We start from the raw sequence: 22,628 nt of genomic DNA, 5'->3' as shown, positions 1-22,628 counted from the left end.
CTGCAGCCGCAGTCTCTGCTTTTCTCTGACATGCCCTGCTGCGCTGAGCTCAGAGCCAGTCAATTAAGCAGTCGATTTCTGTCCTTTAGTGTCCACAGTCTCAGAGAGACAGGCATCAAGACAGTCAAATAATGACCATATGCATAAGTAGCTCAAGTTACACGTGTACAGCAAAGCACTAGTTGAGCGGGGGGGATGGTGAGGATGTGGAATTTTGGCCCCTATCTGGGAACCAAGGCAAAGATAAAATCAGTTGCTCTCTGACCCACTTGGGGAAAACTATATAGATACTATAAAGCTTTTCATGGAGAAGGGTACAGCACATTTGCTGAGTGTTGGGGGAGGAAAGTATGGTGCAGCGACGGGTGCCAGTGAAGACAAATATGGCAGTTTTGGAGGAGCCCCAAAAGGGACCATTGAGGATGTGTCACAAGAACACCAGAGGGAGTGGGGGACTCGGGCACAGGCCAGGGACAGGTGAGTTCCATGGGTGCTGTACCCTGGGCTGGGACAGCATGTGGGTGGCATGAGAGCTGCCGCCCCAGCCCTCTGGCCCCACATAGAAGTGTAATAACTGACGCCCAGAATCCGTCTTTGTGCAGCACTCTGGGCAGCCAGTGTCAGTGGACTAGAGCTGGCACGGGAGCGGGAACCTGTCTCTTTTTGCGGGGGCTGATGCCCTCCCTGGGTGTTAGTTCTCTGTCTGAGGCTGGGAAGGGGCAGAGAAGCCTCTATGAGGAAGGATGGACTGTGAAAGCTTCTGGAAAAGTCACTTCTTGGCAATGCTAGAGGCCAGTGGTTTTGGAGGATGTGAGGAGGCCAGGATTGGGGTGACCGGGGCCTAAATTAAGGCTGTCACAGTCAACACGGGGAGGAGCAAGCTGGAGAGGAGAGATTAGAGGGGAGGAAGAAGCAATGGGAATTAGCTACAGGCAGACAGCCAACTGGAGGGTAAAGGACAGTGACGTACTGGGACATGAGTTACTACGGCAGGGGAGTGCGGCAGGAGAGGTTCGTGGTGTGGGGAGGGAATCTGGTCCGCCAGTCCAGCAGCTCAGAAGCCCGAGTCACCGAAGCTGGGGCTTTTGGGCTACTGAGCACGTTCTCTCTGAGAAGAGATGGCCTGTCTTCCTGCCTGGTGAGTGTCTAGCTGTCCCGACAGTGTTTAAATATGCTGCCAGGTGTTTCCAGGTGGCAAAGAATGAAATGAATGCATAAAATGTCCTCAGTGTCATCTCCATAAATTTTTTTTCTTAATCTTTTCCTACCCCCAGCCACTTACCTGCTTCCGACTTCTCAGAGTTGACGATATCTAAATGGGCAGTTTTCAATACTTAGAAAATGGCTGATGAGCCTTTAGTTTGAGAATTTTATGCTTTTTTTTCTTAGATTTGTTGTATAGTCTTAATATAGTCTAATACTCTTTTGTTAATGAAATAATTTCTAGTGTTAAAAATATTTTTCATTTTAATTTATAGAGGTAATAATATTTCATGACGAAGGATACCCCCTGGATGCCCCACCTCTGAATCAACTGCCAGGGAGCCGATTTTCCGCCTTCTGGCTCCTGTTCCCTGCTTCTGCTCATTTCCCTGTGTCCCCTGCTCTTCCACTGTATGCGGCTGGGCCCAAGAGACCAGGTACCCAGTTCGGTGGGTTGTGTCAGTAACAGGTTTGGTGGTAAAAACGCTGAAACCTTTTCCTGAGAGGAGGTTGGGAAATTGCCTGTGAACTGAAACGACCCCCAGTCCTCCTGTCTCAGTCCGAGCCCATGGGGCCGGTCGACCTGACCCCTTACTTCGTATTGTATGTCCCAGGTGACAGTGGCGTGAGTAACTGGGGCTGTCTTTAAATTCTCCAAGTAAGAAAACATTGGTAGTTTGTTGCCATGAACCCTGTCATTTCACTCTTTCTCTGAATTACTTTGCCAACCACCCAGCAGGTGTTTAAGAAATGCATTTGGTTCATTTCCCCACTGTTGGTCACATCCACCATCTCTGCCACCACCACCAAATGGTGTTTTGAGAGCATTCAGTGAAAGCCCTGAAGGGTTGTTAGTTAATAGTGGTTCAAAGTCCATCTTCCTTCCTTCCTGCTAATCAGCCACACCCTGGCTAACAGCACCTCCTCGCTTGTTCTCGGAGTGATGGAAAGCTCCAGTACGAAGGGGCCCCAGCGGTCACTTCCTCTGTCCACCCTCCCGGGCAGGAGAGTCCCATCTGTACTGTTCCTGACAGGAGGCCTTTCAGCCTGTGAGGCACCCACGCAGTCCACTTCCCCTTTAAGGACCTGTCTGCCTGTTAGAAAATCCTTCTTTATTCTAATTCAAATCTGCCTCTTGGCAGTGTTTCCTCATTGACCTAGTTCTACCTTCGGAGCATCACAGAACAAAGGTCTGTAGGTGTGGCATGGCTCCACTTTCGAAGTGTGGAAGTTGTGCTCCTGAACTCCCTTCCCCTGCCCCGGGACCTCCCTCCGCAGGGTTGATGCTGTCCAGTGGCTTCAACCATTCTTTATGTGACATGCAGTAAATATCAATGTTAGGGACAGGTGACATTAGTTGAGTGCTTACCATGCGCCAGGCACTCAAGTTCTAAGCTCTTTATATGAATTGTTGTATTCTCACAACCACCCTATGAGGTGGATAATATCAATATCCTCTTTTACCAATGAGGAAACTGAGTGGTAGAGGTCAGATCTTGTCCAGAATCACACACGCAGGTGGCAGAGCATAGACTGGATGCAGGCAGCCTGGCTCCAGAGCCTGTGCCCTTGGCCATGGGGCTGTCCTCTCACAGCCTTAGCACTAAAAGTAAGCCCATGGAGCATTCGACTGGGGCTGGTCCGACTCGGACTTATTTTGCAGGAAATCATTCGATGAGAGCCTGAGTTGAACCATTTTCCTATGAACTTCCTCAGGGTTTTTGACAGAAGGGACTGTGGGGCAGAGGCCTTTGCACTGTCACCAGCAGATGGGCTTGTCGTAGCTCTTCCATGCCCTGAGGGTGGGTTTAGATCAGAGTAACAAATATGGGTATCAGTATTTATTTTCCTGATGTGCATAAATCAGGAAGCATTTTGAAAGGTGCAGGAGAGGGAGGCGGTTGGGGCCGGTCCGACCTGGGCTTGAGTGTCCGCACTGCCCTTTGCCAGCTGTGTCACTAGGTGCCAGTCTCTTGTGGTCTCAATTTCCTCTTCTGTGAGGTAGAAGTAACCGTCTTTCCATAAGGATGTTTTGAGGGTTAAATGAGCAGAGGCGAATATATCATGAAGCTGGAGTGACTGTTGTGGAGTGTCCCCCACACCTGATACCTCAAGGCTGGGTGACCAAGCCCTCGTTCTGTGCCTGGCCCTTCCTGCGTCTGTAACCTGGGCCCCAGCCCTTCAGCTGCATCTTGTGGAGTGTGGGGCGGGGCTGGAAGCACGGGCCTTCCGGGGCAGGAACCGTCCCTGCAGTCACTCTGGCCGTCCTGCCCTGACCCCTGGTGACTCAGGCCAGGCTCTTCCAGGAGTCTGGAGAAAGATGATCCATGACTTTGTCCAGAGTCTGTCTGCTTCCTGTGCTCAGGGGCTCCTGGGCTTCTCTGATCAGGCATGGGCCATAGGTTGGCTGAGTCAAAAGGGGTGAGAAGCCGGGGTCGAGCCATCTTTCTCTTCATCAGTTGCTTTTTAGTTAGCATGCATCCAAGTTACTGTTTCCTAGAGATTTAAGCTGCAAAGCGAGGGGCCTGATCCCTGATACGTGCACCCAGAGACCTAGAGGGAGAGCTGCTCAAAGCAATGGAAAAAGAACTGGATAAAATCCGTTCTATCATTACCAAAAATGGGGCCTAATTTCCCTGAAATGTAGTGTATCTCTCTGAAAATTGGAGACAGCAATAGAACTAACACCTAATATTGATAGGATTAGATGTGAGCCTATAGAGGCATAACAATAGGCACACTGTCTAGCAATTCATAAATATAAATATTGGAATGATAATTTCCTTTTCCTCCACTAGCTACTCCTTCTCCTTTTCTAGTCCTGACTGCTTTTTGATTTTCCATATGGCTTTGGGTAAATCTCTTAACCTCTCTGCCCCTTCTTTCTTTGTAGAAAAGAAACCAACCATGCTAGTGATACTAGATGGGTAGGTAGTGCCCCCTATAGGACATACTGGGAATGTGTGGGGTGATTGGCTGTCACAATGATGGGGACAGGGCTTTCATTGAGGGGCAGCAGGGATGCTAGATGTAACATGTGGAGAGCAAAGGATCATCCAACTTCCTACACAACCCTTCAAAGTTCACTGGGCATTCATGTAGATGAAATGCTGTTTATAATTTTCTGAGCCTGGAATCTGACTCCGTTTTCACATATGAACACAATTTTTGCATGTTTTTAATATACAGTAAGTCCTCACTTAACATTATCGATAGGTTCTTGGGAACTGCAACTCTGGGCAAAATGATGTATGAGAAAATCAATTTTGCCATAGGCTAATTGATGGAAACAAGAGTTAAGTTCCTACAGCATATTTCTGGTCTCAGAAAACATCATCAAACTTCTAAATAAAGACCCAAGACACTTCTAATATTAAACATGGAAATAAATGTGAGCTATATATGCATTTAAGAATTATTAATGAAAACAAGTAAGACAATTCTTTCCAACCTGCTTATTCAGGGTCACAGGTGGCCAGGGCCTATCCCTGCAGCTCACGGCACAGGGCAGGCACCCACCCTGGACAGGACGCCCTTCCATCGCAGGGCCACGCCGACACGCCCGCATGCACGCAGACGGGGGCCGTGGAGACACACCACTTTGCCTGATGTGCACATCTTTGGGATGTGGGAGGAAATCCGAGTACCAGAGAAAACCCATGCAGACATGGGAGACTGTGCAAACTTCATGGAGACAGTAAACCTAGCCAGAAGTTTTGTTTTTCTCATCAACGTTATAACGAAATGACATTGCATGAAATGACATTATTTGAGGACATACTGCACGTGGAATTTTCCAGGAACACAACCACCATTTATATGAGGTTTATGTTTTGTTATAAATAGGTATAAACATCTGTCATTCTCTAGGGTTGCCACGTATAACATTTGCTTATTGACATACATATTATCTTATTCTAACTATTTTTTAAGGTTTTATTTATTTAGTTTTAGAGAGAGGGGAAAGGAGGGAGAGAAAGGGAGAGAGACATAGATGTGAGAGAGAAACATCAATCAGTTGCTTCCCGTACACAGACCTATTTGGGACCAAACCTGCAACCCAGGCATGTACCCTGACCAGGAATCGAACCTTCAACCTTTCAGTTCAGGAATGACGCCCAAACAACTGAACCAGTGTGGTCAGGGCCTAACTTTATTTTCTTTCTTCTTTGTATTACAGTTGTATTATGTTGGATTGCCTTTTGAAATTATAAGTGTTGGTAGGTTATATTGTTTACAAATTTCATTTAAAGAGAAGGAATGTTAAAAATATATGTACTGACTCTTTGAAAGTACTAGAAAGGGTGGGTGGGTGGGTGCGTGGTGTGTGTGTGTGTGTGTGTGTATTGGCTTATAAATTAGCTGGAGAAACCTTAGTATAGATTTGAAATGAAAAGAAATGATTTTATTTCTCTTAGATGTGCAATAGAAATCAGAATTTTCAACTGCATTCACTGCCAGAGAAATAAGGTGTTTTGATGTTTCCCCTGTCCCTCCTAGAAAATACATATCTCAAAGAGTATAAAATTGTTTTTATTATCATCTGTTTTTTCACCCCCTCTTCCTGTACCTATATATTTTTAATGTTCATGTGTTGATTTTTATGGAAAGCAAAACAAGCCAGGCTCCCTGCTCTTTACCAGATTGGTTTGGTTGTTTTATAGCCTCTGCCTGCACAAATGAATTGTGTCAATTTTGTGAATTCCCTGTTCATATTTTTTACTTATTTTTATACTGAGGTGTTTGTGTTTTTATTGATTTATAAGAGGTTTCAGTTTATTTTTTTTGTTTTAATTAATCTAATTCAGAAAGAATACTACCCCTTCACCTGCTCTGGAGTCAAGCACCCCTGGGTTTGGGCTTCCCCACTCATGAGCTGAGAAACCTCAGGCCAGTTACTTGGCCTCTCTAAGAATCAGTTATTCCTTCATTGAAAACAAAATGAAACAACACTGACTGGCACAAAATAAAATCTCAGTGTATAGTTTCTGCTGCTACTATTTTTGCATTATTATTTTTATTGTGCACTGAATATTTTCTCAGAAAACGTATTTCGAGTTCTGACATCCATGGTTTCTCAGATCCTGAGACATGTAACAATTGCTGTAACCAAAGCTCAGGAAAACGAAACTGAAATCACTGAAATATGTTTTTTATTGCTGGCGTAAGAAAGAGACAGATGAAAGAAAACAAGCTGATTTCGTTTCCGTTGCGGAGGAACTTGCAGGGTTATTCCTGGGGTCAGGGCATACTGAGATAAACATCTTAGAGCTGGAAGGCCTCGAGACTTGTCTCAAGATTAAATCGTGTCCTTCAAAGTGTGCTTGCCAGGGCAGACCAATGGGCTAGTGCATTTCAAAAAGGTTTCCAGTAATTCAGGGTTGAAACAGAAAGGATCATCTGATTAACTGTGAGTGAACCAGTTAAACACCTGCCATTCCCCCAGCCCTTGGTTGATTCACATCCATGTTACTAGTTTTGGCATCTTTGCAGTGTAGGCGGAAGGTGGATGGGCACCAGCCTGCCCTGCCCTCTTTCTCCTACTTGGGTTAGAGCTTTTGCTTTTCTTTGCTGAGTCACTGAAGCAACAAAGCCTGTGTGGAGCCCCGGCTGTAGAGTTGCGTACATCTGGGTTCAGTCCCTGTTCCCCACCTCCCAGCTGTGGGATCTTGGACAAGTTACTGCACCTCTCTGAGCCTCAGTGCCACCTTCTACATGACGTTGATAATAATACCTTCTCCAAAAGGTCATTGTGAGGACCAAATGAGCTGTGTAAGGGCCAGCACCACCCTTGGCATGTTTGATGCTCGGTCAACGGGAGGTAGTCATCGCTCCAGAAGGCGAGGTGGGGCTGCAGCTGGGCAGTCTGCAGTGCACCTTAGATGTCTCCCAGGGACTTCTCACTTCACGTGCTCCACACCACCGGCTCCTGTGCCCGCTGGGTGGGTTCCTCCATCTGCCCCACAGGGCACACTGCCTGGCAAGCAGACTTGGGCTATATTTTCTCCCCCTGTTGTCCCCTTGCTCTCCAGGCCTTTGTGCACGTCACAGACTGGCTGTCGCCCCTCATGTCAGAAAAAAAAAGTTCAGGAAATCCCGTTGGCTGTTCCTCCAGAGGATACCAAGAATCAACAACATCGCATCACCCCACCATGGCCACGTAGCCCGGACTCCTCCTCAACCTCCTATCCCGTCCATCAACACAGCCCACCTGAAAACATACCTAAAATTCAGCTGCTTCTCATCACCTCCTTTCCTAAGACCAGGGCTGAGCTGTATCGCCTGTTTCCCAGGCTGTTCTAGTTGTCTCCTTACTGGCCTTCCTGTGCTACCTTTATCGCAAGACACCCCCTCCCACACACCCCCCTGCTTACCCCCACACACTCATAAACATACAGGTCCCCCCAACACATACACGTGGTCTCTCCTCCCCTCACCATACATGGTACCCCCTTAAGAAGCCCCCCTCCCCACAGTCTCTTCTCAACACTCTAGCTAGCCTTAAAACCCAAGCAGGATTAGTGGCCAGTCCTCTAATGCTGCTTGGCTCCACCATAGCCCTTTGAATGGCTCTTCTCGGCCTGAAATGCTCCTTCCTGGACCCTTCACCTCCTCGTGTTTAGACTACTTTCATCTCCAGTGCACGTCTGGCCCAGTCGGCTTTATCCCCCAGCACTTCCCACCCCCCAGCATTATTTACTTATCTCCTTTGCTCCCCATCCTCACCAGAATGAGTGAGGATGAGGATTTCTGTCTCCCCGCCCCAGCCCCAGCACTGCTGAGGGGAACAGCGCCTGGCACTTGGTTGCCCTCAAAATATTTGGTGAAAGATTAATGAATGATTGTACGCCAGCACACAACAGTGTCTTTACTATTACAAAATTGCCCTGAACTGGAATTTGACTGCTACATGCAGTTTGTGGTGGGAATTTACTCAAATTACCAATTCTTTCACCTTAGAAATTGCCTGGCATATATGGGTGCTCAGTAAATTGTGTTGGCCGGATTGCTTTAGGGTGTTGGGGCCATGGTAGCCATCTGAGGCCTCCTTACCGGACTCTGTGGCTGGTGGGCATACCTCCCCGTGCCCCCAGTGCCTCTTAGCCAGGTACCACTGTTTCCCCCAGAGCCCCGGGTGCAGCCTGGCTCTGGGCAGCGGCTGTCTGCCTGCTGGTCCGCCTTCTCCTGCAGGCTGCAGCTTTCTAGGGAAATCATGGTCCTTTGCTCTCACCAGCTCACCTCCCTGGGCAGTTCTGTAGTTCGGTTATTATTGCCCATTGGCTTGACATTCTCACTATCCTGTTCCCAGCTTTCTGTGGGAGGAGCTATTTCTCTGTATTTTAGTTTCCTTGACCATAAAATGAAGGGATTGGACTTTTAAAATACTACTTACTCTTCAAATTCTTACTCTACAGTGCTTCCTACTGCAAAGTGCTGGCCTCTGGGAGGTTCTCCAACCCCCTCCCATCCCCCAGTCCAGCCGTTCCCCAGCCCCTCGCTGACTCCCTGCTGCTCCCCGGAGCTCCCTGTCCTGGAGCCCCTCCACTCTTAAGTTCCTTCATGCCCACTTGCCAGTCTGTCTTCTCCGCCTCCTATGCTTCTTTCTCACCCTTGCTGAGCTTTAATCCCACACTTTTCAGTCTGACTTTGCTTTCTTTGACATTAGCGCTTACCTTTCCACCGCCTTCTGTCCTCCTTTTTTCACTAGCACGAGGTCATCCACTTCAGGGAGGTCACAGGCCTGGTCAACAGGCCTTGAATGAACACCTGCTGTGTGGCCTCACCCAAGAGGCCCTGCCGCTGTGCACCCCCACCCCCTCACCCCTTCCCGGCCTGCCCTCAGGGCCTTCCCCTGCCTCACGGTTGGCCTTGCTCTCTGCCATGGCAAAAGGTGAAGGCCGCTCCATGTGAGATCCTTCGGGGTCCCTTTTGTCCACTGACTAATATTCTTCCCAATGTCTGTCCTGCTCTCAACTTCCCCACCACGATCTCTGAGCCTTCACCCTCCTTGGTCCACCCCCTGCTGCCTGTCCCGCTGCCTCCAGCCACAGCCCGAGCAGAAACGCAGAGCATCTTCCTGGCCACCCTGTCTTGACTGCTCTCCCTTGCCTGGCATCTTTCCCTTTGCCACCAAGTAACAGCAATGCATCCTTTTGTTTCCTTTAGAACAAGATGCAGTTGTTTGCCAGAACTTGGTTCAACTTCAGGCAGTAAGTTTTTTGGTGGAAAAAGTGTTCTTCCCCTGAATCTTTAGGACCAGGTTCTCTTTTCTTATTCTGTAGTATTTAAAAGAAGAAGAAAGAAAAAAAGAAAAGAAATCAAGAGCCAGACTGATATGTCTTTGGTTAATAAGCATGACTCATTGATCCTTCTTGGTATGGGGAGGGGGGCACGCCATCTCTGAATGGCGGGCCATGTTGAGGCTAAGAGTCAGGAGGAGCGCTTCGCCCTTGGGAGGCTGCCTCCCAGAGCTGATGTGCAGAACAGCCAGAGCGTTGCAGATACGGAGCCCCATCTTCCTACACGCACACGAGGTACTGAGCACCCCCTCCATGCCAGGCCCCGTGCTGGGCATGGAGGTGTAGAGGAGAAGGAGGCCTGGGCCCTGCCTGGGGAGAAGCAGCACCTGTGAGCTCCCTTGGCCACTTCAGGTGCCACTGTCATCCTCCAAGTAATGCAGAGAAATCCCGGGTCTAGGCGGGAGGGAAAGGCCCTGGAACAAAGTCCAGGAAGTGGGCTGAGTGCCTGTGGGTGCTGAGAGCAAAGTCCAGGAAGTGGGCTAAGGGCCTGTGGGTGCTGAGAGGCAGAGGGCAGGGGCAGGGGGTCATGTACTGGCAAGAGGAAGTGCTCAGAAACCATTCATGGGGACCTCAGACCTCAGGCTGCTTTCAGAGGAGCCAAGAGGCTGATCAAGCCATGCCAAGCACCTTCTGGCAAGGAAATCGGTAGGGAGGGAGAGGACGCAGAGTCACAGGGAGCGGTCCTTAGTCCCAGGTGGTTCTGCAGAGCAGGTTCCCCCTGGGGTGCCCCACTGAACCCTTGTCTATTTGATGTTAGAGGAGAAAAGGCAAGGGAACAGGTACATGTTGGGGACTGAAGGTCCATTGCTTCTGGACCTTCACCTCCAGGCACATGTTTAAGATTCTGAGAAGCTTTGCAAAAGGGAAACCTAACTGTCTAACCCAGCATTCCCCATACTTCTTTGGCCATTGCTATTTTCCCCCATGTAACATCATTAAAATCCCATGGAAGCAGTGTTCCATGACAGACCTTTGGCGAGTGCTCGCTTTAAAAGTGTTGAAATCCCTGCTTATTTTGGAATGTGCCGCTTCTTTTTTTGTGCAGGGGGCTGTGCCATATAGGGGAAAGACAGTGGACTTTAGAGTGGACTGACCTGGTTTAAATCTACCTTTCTATAAAATCATCAGCCTCTGTCAAGTCACTTAACCTCTCTGAAACTGCATTTCCTCGTCTGTAAAATGGGAGAGATGACATTAGCCATGTAGAGGGTTGTTGTGGTGGTTAAATGGGAAAATAATAAGTTAGCACTTATGGAGGGCTTACTACGTGCCAGACACCGTTCTAAGCACTTTCTATTCCCCACCACAGCTCTGAGGTCCGTGATGTCGTCATCCGTGTCACACAGGTCAGGGGACCGCGACAAGCGGAGTTGCGCGTCGTGCATATGTTGGAACTGAGGTTTGCGCCCGAGGCACTAACAATGGTGGAGTCAGGATTTGAAACATGGCCAGAGCGCACACCTCGCCACTGTGTCATAAAGGACCTGGTGCATTGAAAGCATTGAGTAATACCAGCTCCTTCTCAGGGTGCATGGATGTTCAAAGCGGGGTCCATCCTTCCTGAGATTCAAAGTCATTTTGCAATCTTTTTTTAATCAGACCTATTAAAGGAATAATCTGTATCTGCTTGTCCATCCCATTGTTCCAGTTCTGACCGTTCATTCTACCTCCTTGTCCTGAATCACCTCAATTTGGGCAGTTGCTCAGCTGTCAGCTGGAATTAGGTTACTTCCCACATCAGTCCCGTCAGTGGTCTGTACATCCCCATCCAGGACGGAGAGTCTGCCCGGAAAGCCCAGCGGGGCCTTATCTTGTTCCTCAGGTGGTTCTCCTTCCTATATGTCAGAGACAGACTTGGCAAAGGTCTAGGAAGGCATCCCTTTTATTCAACAATCACTGAGTGCCTTCACTGGGCTAGGTGCGCGCCCTGTTTGGTGACTGTCAGTTAGATCCGTGAACCCCTCTGACAGCCCTCAGCACTCCTCCAGGACTGGAATTCTGGGAACTCTCCTCCATCGATCGTATTGGGCAGGGGAGTGTTTTCCACAAACGCCAGCCTTGTTTTGAGTCACAAAGCACTTCAGGATTCACAAATCCTGCCCCCGTGAGACCCTCTCATCGGTCCTCCAAGCCCTGTAGTTCCCAAGGCAGTCTCCTTGATTTATGTTTGATGACAGATCCCCAAGATCTAGAGTTACCAGTAGGACTGGTACACAAGTGCCACCAACAGTGTTCTCCCCCAGGCCCCTGAGCCACTGCAAATACCACTCTCCCCTGCTCAGAACATACTCCCCACCATCTAGTCCACCAGGCAAATATCTGCGACACCGAATTCAAGTCTCATGTCCTCCCTGGTCCCTTCACCTTCCATTACCTGTGCCCCCCCCCAACACACATATACACACACACACACCCCCCACACCGCCCCCTCCCACCATGCACGCACGCGCGCACCAGTAAGTGACTTATTTCCTTCTCAGTTCTGCTCCCTTAACTTACGTCATACTCTCCACAGCCGGGGCGGGGGGGGGCGGGGGGGGGGGTGGGGGGAGGGGGGCAGGCACCTTCCTCAAAACACTTGACTGCCACCTGCTGGAAGTTTGTCATGATGGCACCACAAATCTATGCCACTTAGACCATGGCCCAGCTTGTTACTATATCATGCCATCACGTCTTTACTTAAACACTGTCCCTCCCACTAGGTTGAGGGAATCTTGAACATAAGGACTACTGATTCCTCTGCATCCCCACTGGCCTGGCTTCCACTAGGAGCTAGAGAATAACTGAGGCACAAACACCTAGGCTCAAGGCGCCTGGTCTCACCAGGTGAACGTTCTCTCTGTTGTGGAGGCTACCAAACTCCCCACAGCCTGTCAGAGTAACCGTGGAGGGTCAAGAGGGACTTGCAGAGGGGGCAGGCCCCTTCAGCCTCTCTGCTCAGAGGCCACCACCATCTGAACAGAGCAGAGCAAGTCCACATTCATCCCCTCAGTAAACCTGGAGAGCTGGATGTTGTGGGGAAGTTGATCGATAAGCACGTAGCCACCAGACAAGGATAGTCCAAGAGGCTGAGTCACTATCATTTCTTTTTCCCTAAGCCGTGCCCTTTTATTGAGCCGCATCCTCTAAAGCATTACTCCAGTGACATCCTGGGGCTTCACAAAATGGCCTTAACTCCATTCAGCTGTCACACCTGCGGGTGGGGGCAAAAGGGTGGGGAGCTTTTCACTGGGGTCCCGTTTAGAAAGTGGGGTGGGGAGACATATTCTTTCACAAAATGTATTTCCCAGAGCCATCCCGACAGCATTGCTCAGAAACCAGACACACCCCTCCCTGCAGACACGCCCCTTGCTCAGCCTGTTCCCATAAACTAGCTGCCGCACTTTGTAGCCCATGTGAGGTCTGAGCGTTTTCCTCCCTGCCCTTTCACCAGGGAGCCCAGAGATGACCCATTCGCTCAGTCTGTGTAGTGTTCCTGAACCAGGATTTCTCCTTCTTATCATCCCCCCTCATTTTGTCCCCAGGTGTACTTATTTGGGGGGTTTTGTGTGTTACTTTGTGGGGTGATTTTGGAGGCAGGACCAGCAGCAGTGTGGTGGTTAGAACCAACAGGGAGCCAGACGTACCTCGGTTCAGTCCTCATTGCTGTTTGTGCCATCTTTAGATAACTTGGCCTGTTCAGTCCTTAGTTCCTTCCCTGGAGAACTGGATAATGATCACAGTTAATGGATAGGCTATCGTGAAGATGAAACTCGTCCAGTGTGAATGCCACTGTTCCCCCGGGCTCCTCCCAGGTCAGCCCTGGTCTGTGGCTCCAGGGCCCAGGTCTGCATTTCCTTCCTCCTGCCTGTGTCAGACAGCTCAGGAGGAGTTTTGCAGTGCTAAGAACTCAGCGACCAACCGTCCTGGCTCATCTGGGACAGGGGGTTTCCCGGGATGCAGAACTTTCGGTGCTAAAACAGGAAGGTCCCGGGCAAACAGAAGACTTGGTCACCCAAGTAATAAAAAGCCGCAGTACCTCAATGGCTTACAGTAGCAAAAACTTATTTCTTTCTCCATTCAGGAAATTGCTGGTCTCGGCACAAAGGAACACTTGTTAATGGTTCTATCCCAAAGTTATGGCTGACCTGTCCAGTCATATTTATCAGTCAAGTCACAGTGCCAGGCCTGATACCAGGCGGCCTGCAGACTGTCCCCTCAGGAAGGGGCGGCTACACACTGTCCTTTCTCTTCATGCAGCATTCAGGGTGCTGGGGCAGGAAGGAGGGGAAGCAGAGAGAGGTGCCTGGTGTGTGATCGGTGGTCTTGGATGTGGTGATCTTCCTTTGTATAGACGGGGTGTGCGGTTTTCTGAGGGGGCAATTTGGCCTCGCCCCCCTGTGCTCAGAGGAGCTGCTATGTCTCCCGTGGGCACCGAGCAGTGGTTGAGGCCCTCACCCTGCTCAGGCGCTGAGGCCCTGCGGCTCCTCTCCCGACCCCTCGCTTCTTTATATGGAGCCTCTGAGATTCTTTTCCCTGTGCTGCTATGAGGAGCGCAAGGGGACTGAGATGGGACAGAGGGTGCCCCCAAGTTCTTCCCAGGCCAGCCTTTTTCTGGCCAGCCAGTGATGAACCTCCCCCCACTTTTGGAATCTCGAACTCAGAACATGGGGCCGCCAACCCCAGGACCACCGACCGGGCTCCCCCAGAGCATCCTTGCTCTGTGCCACTTGGACGGCAGCAGCAGGGCTGGCCTCAACCCCCGCAACAAGGGCCCCTCTCGCAGTGCCCCCATCAGCGGGGGTCCCCCAGGTCAGACCTCTTTTGGAAGTAGGGAGCCAGAAAGAGTTTTTCTTCTTCTTCTTCTTCTTCTTTTTCTTCTTCTTTTGTTGTTTCATTTATTGTCTTACGTCTAAGAATACTTCCTTTGGAGAGAAAACAGTTTTCCAAAAATAACTGTTAAGTGTCACAGCTGATTTTGTGTCCTTACCTTGTCCAAGCACATAAGAAAGGCCTTTTAATTTTTGTTTTGCAAACTATAGTGCCAAGATCCATCTTAGCCTTTATTATTTCTATAAAGCAAATTAGAGTTTTGGAAAATTGATCAAAATAAGAAATTTCATATGCCATTTCATTGTTAGAGCCTTTATCTAAGTTTCAGAGAAGCGGGGGAAAGAGAGTGAGGGGTGGTACTGGGAGGTGCCCAACAACAGAAGCACAGGGTAGGGGGCAAAACAGAGAGAGGGGGGGGGCGGGGGGTGGCGGGGGGCGGGTGGATGTGAAGGGAAGGGCAAGAGCAGCGTGGGCGGAGCCGAAAGGTTTCTCCTTGGAGGTGACACCTGACAGCACTTGAGAAGAAAGCAGTTCACCAGGTGATTGAGTGGCTAACGGGAGCCACACCTGCAGGACACTGTGGGCACAGCTGGGGCCCTGTGCTCTTGGGACTTTAAGTGAGTGACCTTGAGCTTTCAGCAGTAGATGAGGAGGGATGGGCTAGAGAGGCAGCAAGCCGTGGCCGGGCCTGGTGTTAACCACTGGAGAATTTGAGGTTTTATCTGGAAGGCTTGGAGCAGAGCAGAGCAGAGAAGCCAGTGAAGTGTTTTAAACAAGGAGCGGGGGTGGCAGGGGGGTCCTGTCTCTGACCCCATTGAGCAGGGGGCAGGGCTGAAGAGGAAAGCAGCCTGGATGGAGGAAATGACCCCCAGGGAGGGAAGTGGCTGGACCCACCCATTGGAGAGCTATGTGAGGGTCTGGGATGTGGAAGGAGAGAGAGGGAGATGACCAGGGTGGGCCGCGCACTGGGGGCTGGAGGGTGGTATGGGGCCTGGATGGGGAATTGGACTCAGATGGACTCACACATTGTAAGCCTGCCTCCAGCAGCATTACCTGGGGACTTTGCGTCCGTTTGCCAGTGCCGTATCAACTGAGGCTCGGGAATTCAAGTCCAGAGCGCCTGGTCAGGCTGTTAGCACACGCCCAGAGACTGGGGTTATCAGATGGTGAAGGTTTCTGAGTCAGACTGCAAAGGGGAATAAATTGAGAGAACAAAATCAGTTCTATTCCTGGATATTCATCCAAAGACCTTTAGAATGATCAAGACAAAGATAGATAGTCCAAAGATGACAAGAATTAGCCTGCAGAATGGGAAACAGCTGAACTCTTCCTTCAGCGAGGTCGGTAAAGCCCCGTTTAAAATCTGTTTTGCCATCTCAAGGAAGAGCTGGGAAGGAGGTAGGGGCTGTGCCGCTTGCCTTCCTTGAGAGCCACTTCCTCCAGTCGCAGGGAGCGAACAGGTCCCCTGTGTCCTGTCAGTGGGAGGTGGGCGGGCAGCGCCTTTTCAGAGTTGCTTTCTCCCTTAGCTTTGTGTGTGCACAGACGTACCTGATGTTCTTAAGCTAAGATGTTTTAAGTATTGGCTCTGCTGGCATATTGTTTTGGCTTAATGTTTTCCGAAGATTTGTGTTCCATGGTCTGCGTCTCACAAACTAACTTCACTTGGGAGAGTGGAGTGACGTCATTAGCAGTGAGCGTAGCATCTGGAGCCCCACCACTCCGGCTGTGTGACCTTGCCCAGCTCCTTCACCTCTGTCTCAACCATCTCATCAGTAAAATGAAGAAAACAATAGTATCTACCTCACTGAGCTATTTTCAGGTTTGCGTTAATCTACATAATGCAGTAAGAACAGGGCTCGATGCAAAGTACATACTTAATAAGTTCACTGTTATTGCTTGACCCAATATGAGGAATGAAAAATATAATCATCTTTCTTCTCTTAAGGCCGTGTCCAAAAATCCATGTTTAGTAATTTAAATGGCATTGTTTTTCACAGAAAAACATGTCCTGCTAAAATATTGCCTGTTAGACTAAACCCCAAACACACGATCCCTTCACAAGTTTATAGTTGAGTTTAACAGGCAGCTGAAAGATGGGTTGTGAACCGTCCAATTACTCCCTGTAATTAGGAGTCATGAGTCAGATTCCCCCATCTCCCTTAGCTAATGTGAGATTTTAAGACTTATGTACCCTAAAGTGAACTGTCTGGGTTTTCTTCTCCTTGGGCCCTACTATAGGTTTCTGAAAGAAGCTGACTGCCTGGAAGGAAGCTATAAAACATGAAAATCGCTTTGAGGTGACCAACAAGTCCAGTGGCTCCTTACTCCTCCCAGGGTGGGTCTGAGGTTGAGGAACTGTGGCATCAGGTAATAAACCATCGTATTCCCTACCTTCCCCCTCACCCAGCTAACTCATTGGCAGATCCCAGGGAAGCTCTTCTTTCAGAAACTGTGGCTGCTCCCAGACCCCGAAACTTCGAATATTCTACCTGATGCAGTTGTCTAGCTGGTCACACAGAGGGAGTGGCCCAGAGGTGGCGCCCCCGACCAACATGCAGCCTGGGTCCCCGAGGCCCTGAGGGCAGGGCCCCGTACTCATTCCTGGACTACTTCTCTTAGTGTCAGTAACAATAGAACAACAATGGCAGCCACCCAACAGGCCTTTCACATGATTAAATGGTTATAAAATGCTTCGCGATGAATAAATCAGCATAGCCAGGAAATTTTTGTAAATGAAGAGTAATGAGGGAAGGGATTTATTCTACCAGATATTAGAGTGTATAATCAGGCCAAATAATATATAGTGTGGTACTAGAATGGAAATAACAGGATCCAAGAAACAATAAAATGTCCATAAATAGGCATTGAGTGATTCAATAAAGGTGGCATTTCAAATGATTGGTAACAGGATATATGGTCTATTAAATGGTGTTGGGACAGTTCTCTATCCACTGGAGGGAAATAAGTTTGGGAATTTCTTAGGTAGTATACCCAAAATCATTTCCAAATGGATTAAAGAACTAAACAAAGTAAAATTATAAAAATGTTAGTAAAGAGAATATTTTTATTATTCTTGGGTGTGAAAAGACTTTTTTTTTTTTAAAGAAAAGATTTATTTATTTTAGAGAGATGGGAAAGGAGGGAGAGGGGGAGAGAAACATTAATGTACAAGAGCTGCATCAATTTGTTGCCTCTCTCACAGCCCAGGCATGTGCCCTCGTAGAGAACTGTCCCAACACCATTTAATAGACCATATATCCTGTTACCAGTCATTTGAAATGCCACCTTTATTGAATCACTCAATGCCTATTTATGGACATTTTATTGTTTCTTGGATCCTGTTATTTCCATTCTAGTACCACACTATGTATGTGACCAGGAATTGAACCAGCGACCTTCTGGTTTGCAGGCTGGTGCTCAATCCACTGAGCAACACCAGCACAAGTGAGAAAATGCTTTTTCAAATGTCACTTTATTATCACATACAAATACCATAAGCAAAGTTAAAAGACAAAAAAGGAAAAAAAGTGTTTACAACATCTATGATGAACAAAGAATATATTTCTAATACATAAATTTATGCATTCAACATCTATTTATTGCGTACTTCTTATGTACTAGGAAGCGCTCCAGGTACTAAGGATACAAGCAGTAAACCAAACAGAATCCCGAGTCTTCTCATGCTATAGTCTAATGAAGAAAAAATGAAGAAAGAATTAGATTACCATAGGCCAAATTTTGATAAGGGCTATGGAAAAAAATTAAGCAGGGTAGGTAGGGGTGGTTGGGGAGGACTGGCAGGAGGTTGTATTACATGGATATTCAAGGAAGCTTCATTGATAAAATGATACTTGAGCAGAAATATTATAAAGGAAAAAATGGAGAAGTGGCTGAATTTTTAAATGGTGGATTAATAGGATTTGTGATGGATTGGATGCAGGCTGTGAAAGAAAGAAAAGGACTCAAGAGTGACTTCGAGGTTTGGGGCCTGAGGAACCAGAAGGATTGAAATGCTGGTGTAGGCATGACTTGGGCTTGGCTTGGGGAACCCAGGGGTTTGGTTATGGATGTTTCAATTTGAAGTCCCCATTGTAAATTCAAATGGAGATGTCAGGGAGATGGTTATACAAGCTTGGAATTCAGGGAGAGGTCTGGGCTGAAGATGTACATTTGGGAGCTATCATATCAATAGCATAGATAGATAGGGCAGACAGATCTCCTAGGGAATGAGTATAGACAGCAAGGAATCCACGGACATCCATGGAACCTTTATTTAGATTTGAGGAAGATGAAGAGGAACTAGCTAAGGAGACCAAAAATGAATGGCCACTGAAGTAGAAGAAAGACCAGGAGAAGGTGGCATCTCTGAAACCAAGGGACAATGAAGAGGATCAAAGATCACATCTATCAGTTGTTGCTGTTGAGTCAAATAGGGAGTGAATGAATGGAAAACCAGCCGTTGGATTTAGCAGTGAGGAGGTCACCGGTGGCAATAGAGGGTGTCTTATTGGAATGATGGGGACAAAAGCCTGACTGGAGTGATTGGAGTTGGTTTATAGAGAGTAAGAGGAAAGGAACTGGAAACAGAAATGGGGCAATGACTAGAGAGGAGTGGAGCTCAAAGCTTTTTTTTGCTCCAATACGAGAGTTGTTGCAACATGTTTTGATCCTCATCAGAGTGACCCAGTATATGGGAAAGTGGATGATACAGATTGGGGTCAGGGAGAGCCTTCTGGCGCAATGGTCTCAAGTTATGAGAGAGGATGGAGTCAGCACACACCCAGTGTGGGGGTCCTAACCAGCAGCACCTCGGTAGGCTGGTCGCTATGGTTGATGGCCTCTTTTCTCAGTAAAGGAGAAAGCCAAGTTATTAGCTGAGCGTGAGGATCTGGAAGATGTTGAGGGTTGGAAGAGAAAAAAGAAGGTACAAAGTCCTCACTAGCAGAGTGGGAGAGTGAAAGGAGCTTGGAGTCGGGGACGGCTGGACTGCACTGGGCCTCCGAGGGAGAGCTGGGGGCTGACAGGGGGAGCAGTCAGCTCGCTGTGTGTTTTTCTCCCACCAGGTTCAGGTGCCCAGGTGAATGTGAGTGAGGAGGCCCGTAGGTCCTGAAGGCACAAAAATGGGACATGAGTAGGCAAAAGGGAAAACAGAGAAGTGCCCATAACACAGGAACACCACCTCTAGTAATTTAAAAATACAAGTAAAAACAATGAGGTTGGTTTGTACTTTCAGCCTGGCAAGAGCTCTTGTTGAGCATGTAAGTTCCTGGAGCACAATGTTTAAGTGTGTACGAATACACGTAATGTGTGTCACCTTTTGCTCTGTCAGTGCTACTTTTAGAAATTTATACCAAGAGATAACAGCTCAAATGTATGGAGACATATGCACCAATATTCCACTCTAGCAGGTGATTGTGAAAGTGAAAATTTGGTGCACACCTCACCAGGAGGACCTGGTTCACCCATCTGTGAGTGTAATAGTAACAGTGAAGGCAAGAGCTCACACTTACTTATTGCTTTGCAGATGAGGAAACTTGGGCCCAGAGAGAAGGAGTGACAGCCCCAGTCACGTGGTGTGGCACTCGGACCCCCGACTGCGGGCCGGGCACGGACCTCTTCAACGTGGTTTGGAGCTGGAGTTCCTTGTAAGGTACCTGTCAGCCTCTTTTGGGGGCCAGCTCACTTTGTGATTTTAAAATATAAATTCTCAAAGTGTTTTGCAAATTTATTTATAATGTCTTCATTTCATTATTCAAGGTTTTCCTTGCAGGGGATGCTGGGTATGGGAGGACAGCAGGGAAAGAAAGGACAGGCTTTGTCTGGGCTGCTGTTAGAAAGGAACCACATTTTCCTGATGCCCAAGTCAGACCTTTTATACAGGGCAGGGAAAAGGAGGTTTACAGTTGTGAATACGTGAAGCAGAGTTGATTCTTGTATTGTTATTTATTAATTATCGTATTATTTTCATACAAACAACTGTAAACCTACTTTTACCCTGCCCTGTATAGTCTGAGAAAGTATAGTTTCTGTTTTCCTGTGTCTTTTACAAAAGTTGTAATGAAAATACAAAGATAACAAGTAAATCATATTTATTTCATTGACCTGGCTATCAGAGAACCTCTGGCACACCCGGCCCCCTCAGGGAGAAGCACTGGGCTGTAGCTTGGGCTCTGGTCTAGTTCTTCCGCACCCTAGCCTGGCGCCTCTGGGCTTTTCATCAGACAAACCAAGAGGCGAGCCTAAATTACCCAAACTAGCTCCCAAAGTAAGCACGGTGCCCTTCCTTCCTGTCAAGTCCCCGTTCCAGCGGCTGGGTGAGAGGTGCGCTGGTGCTGTAGATAAGCGCCCCGTCCCTTCCCAGTGTCACCTGGTCGTCCACCATTCAGAAGGTCATGTAGAAGTAAACACGCCTCTGTGCCTCCTTGTACCAATTCCAGACCTCCAATGGCGGACCAGAGAATGGACATTTCTTCAACAATCAGTGATTTCATGTCCCCAGGCGCCAGCGACCTCCTCTCCAGCCCCCTCGGCACCGGCGGCGTGGATTGCACCCGCAAACGGAAAGGCAGCTCCACCGACTACCAGTAAGGCCGTTAGGCTCGCCCTCCTCCAGCTAAACTTGGTGCCAGTCAGTTCATGGGCATGCGATGTCCACGGGCCAGCTACTGTCGCTCCTGGAAGAAGGGATCCTCTTTGTGGAAGGGGATGGGAATGAAAGGTGCAACTCCAGGTGGCCACACCGTTGGGATTTTTCTCCGTCTTCCCCCTGGAAGCAAGTAGTGGGGAGCCTCCAGCACCACTGAGGCATTACCTCCCCCTTTCTGTCCTCAGATTGTTTCATATCAAGGGAAAAAGAAGAGCCTTAAAGCCAATTTTGCCTTTTACCCCTTCCTTTATCTTCCTTTGCTCTTTGAGCAAGATGACTAAAGTCCATGGATGTAACCTCAGTGGTTTCAGAGAGAGATTTGCCTGCGGGCCTCTCTCCGTGGAAGACGCTTAATAAATCTTTGTGGAATAAGTTAAGTAGTGGTCATCTCTGAAAACAGGACAGGAACATTGATATTGTCCTTTAACATTATTGAAATTAGTATGTACCTGTTATATTAAATAGTATTTTTGTTTTTTTTTTAGACTTGATGACTTTTCTTTTGAGTAAGTAAACTTTCACACTTACAGTCAACTCTTCTATATCTGTACAAACACCTACAGGGAACAAGGCACTGTGTGTAGAATATCCAAAGGCACGTTTTGTTTTGTTGAGGCATCTGCAATGTGGAATCTTACCCAAATGCCCATTGAAGACTTTTGCTTTTGTCTAATGAGGGAAAATCTCCAAGGAGGTGTCCCCACTACAGCAGATGCCCTTTCTGCTGAAGTTCACAGGTCGAATTTGGGGAGCACAGTGGCTGGAGGTCAGAGGCCCACTAGGAGATGCTATGAGTAATATGTAAGTTATCCCAGATGATTCAGAGAGCAAATGCCCAGGGGATGGAGAGTGGGTGTGAGGACCAGAAGGGTGTTTTTTCGTAGCAGCCACTTCCCAACAGAGAGACCAGCAGATGTTTTCTCTGGACCACTGACATGTTCTAAGACATCTGCTCTCTATGGTTTCCAACCTGTCACCACCCAAGGCCTTCCGGTTTCCCTCAAGGACCCCAGTTGGCAAATCTCTTGTAATTCATGGAGACCCTATTAATGAAGCAACTGTAATTCCATTTCTCTATACTTCTGATGTTCTAAAGTCATATCTAAAGTCAGGCAGAGCTTCCCTTCGCTTGAGGTGGTCACTCTGGCCTCAGTAAGCAGACAGGAGGCTGGACAAAGGGGAAGGAAAGTTCTCATTTGCCCAAGTGGCCTGTCTGATTTTCCCTGGACTTGAGGACTAGCTCAAGAAACCCTCTGCCTGGGAGGAAATCTGGGGCGCCTAATTGGGAACCGCTGTTCTAGAATGCCCGCGATGTGACGGCACTCCTGAGAAAATTGGTTTCGCCCTTGAAATTACATTGTTTGAAGGGTATAATTCCTCCCTTTTTATGGGATAAAGGAGGAAGGGGAGAGGCCCGGAGGGTAGTCAGTACTTGTCTGATAAGTTAGGAGCTGAAGAAGGCTGTGAGCTTACCCCGGGGGTGGCGGAGATTTGGAACTCCTTCCTCTGATAATGTCAATCTCTTTTCTACTGAAACACAAGATGCCATGAAACTTGGATTTCTGGAGCCTGATAAAAGGAGGCAGGACAATGCCATGACCCCAGCACCCTCTGCTGCCAAACAGTTCCATACCCCTGCACCCCAGGCCTCCCCTCTGTCCCAGCTC

At 48.4% G+C, this 22,628-nt stretch overlaps 1 protein-coding gene across 10 annotated transcripts in view; it reads left to right on the top strand.

The window, feature by feature from the left end:
* BMAL1 (basic helix-loop-helix ARNT like 1) overlaps positions 1-22,628 on the top strand; it is a 106,150-nt gene that overhangs the window by 53,551 nt on the left and 29,971 nt on the right. For 4 of the 10 annotated variants that reach the window (XM_054586081.1, XM_054586079.1, XM_054586077.1 and 1 more), the window contains exons 3-6: positions 16,554-16,682; positions 19,840-19,965; positions 20,753-20,899; positions 21,447-21,467. In XM_054586081.1, coding sequence (XP_054442056.1) covers positions 20,760-20,899; positions 21,447-21,467 — 161 coding nt within the window. In that variant the 5' untranslated portion in view covers positions 16,554-16,682; positions 19,840-19,965; positions 20,753-20,759. Of the gene's footprint in view, positions 1-9,399; positions 9,414-16,553; positions 16,683-19,839; positions 19,966-20,752; positions 20,900-21,446; positions 21,468-21,673; positions 21,763-22,628 lie in introns of those variants that run through there. The other 6 variants (XM_054586083.1, XM_054586082.1, XM_054586078.1 and 3 more) reach the window with 5 other exon arrangements.

Source organism: Pteronotus mesoamericanus, unplaced genomic scaffold (genome assembly GCF_021234165.1).
Source record: "Pteronotus mesoamericanus isolate MK-2021 breed Mesoamerican mustached bat unplaced genomic scaffold, CSHL_Meso_final contig_90, whole genome shotgun sequence".
Lineage (NCBI taxonomy): Eukaryota > Metazoa > Chordata > Mammalia > Chiroptera > Mormoopidae > Pteronotus > Pteronotus mesoamericanus.
Note: the sequence above shows the minus strand (reverse complement) of the source record. Positions and strands in the feature narration are given on the sequence as shown.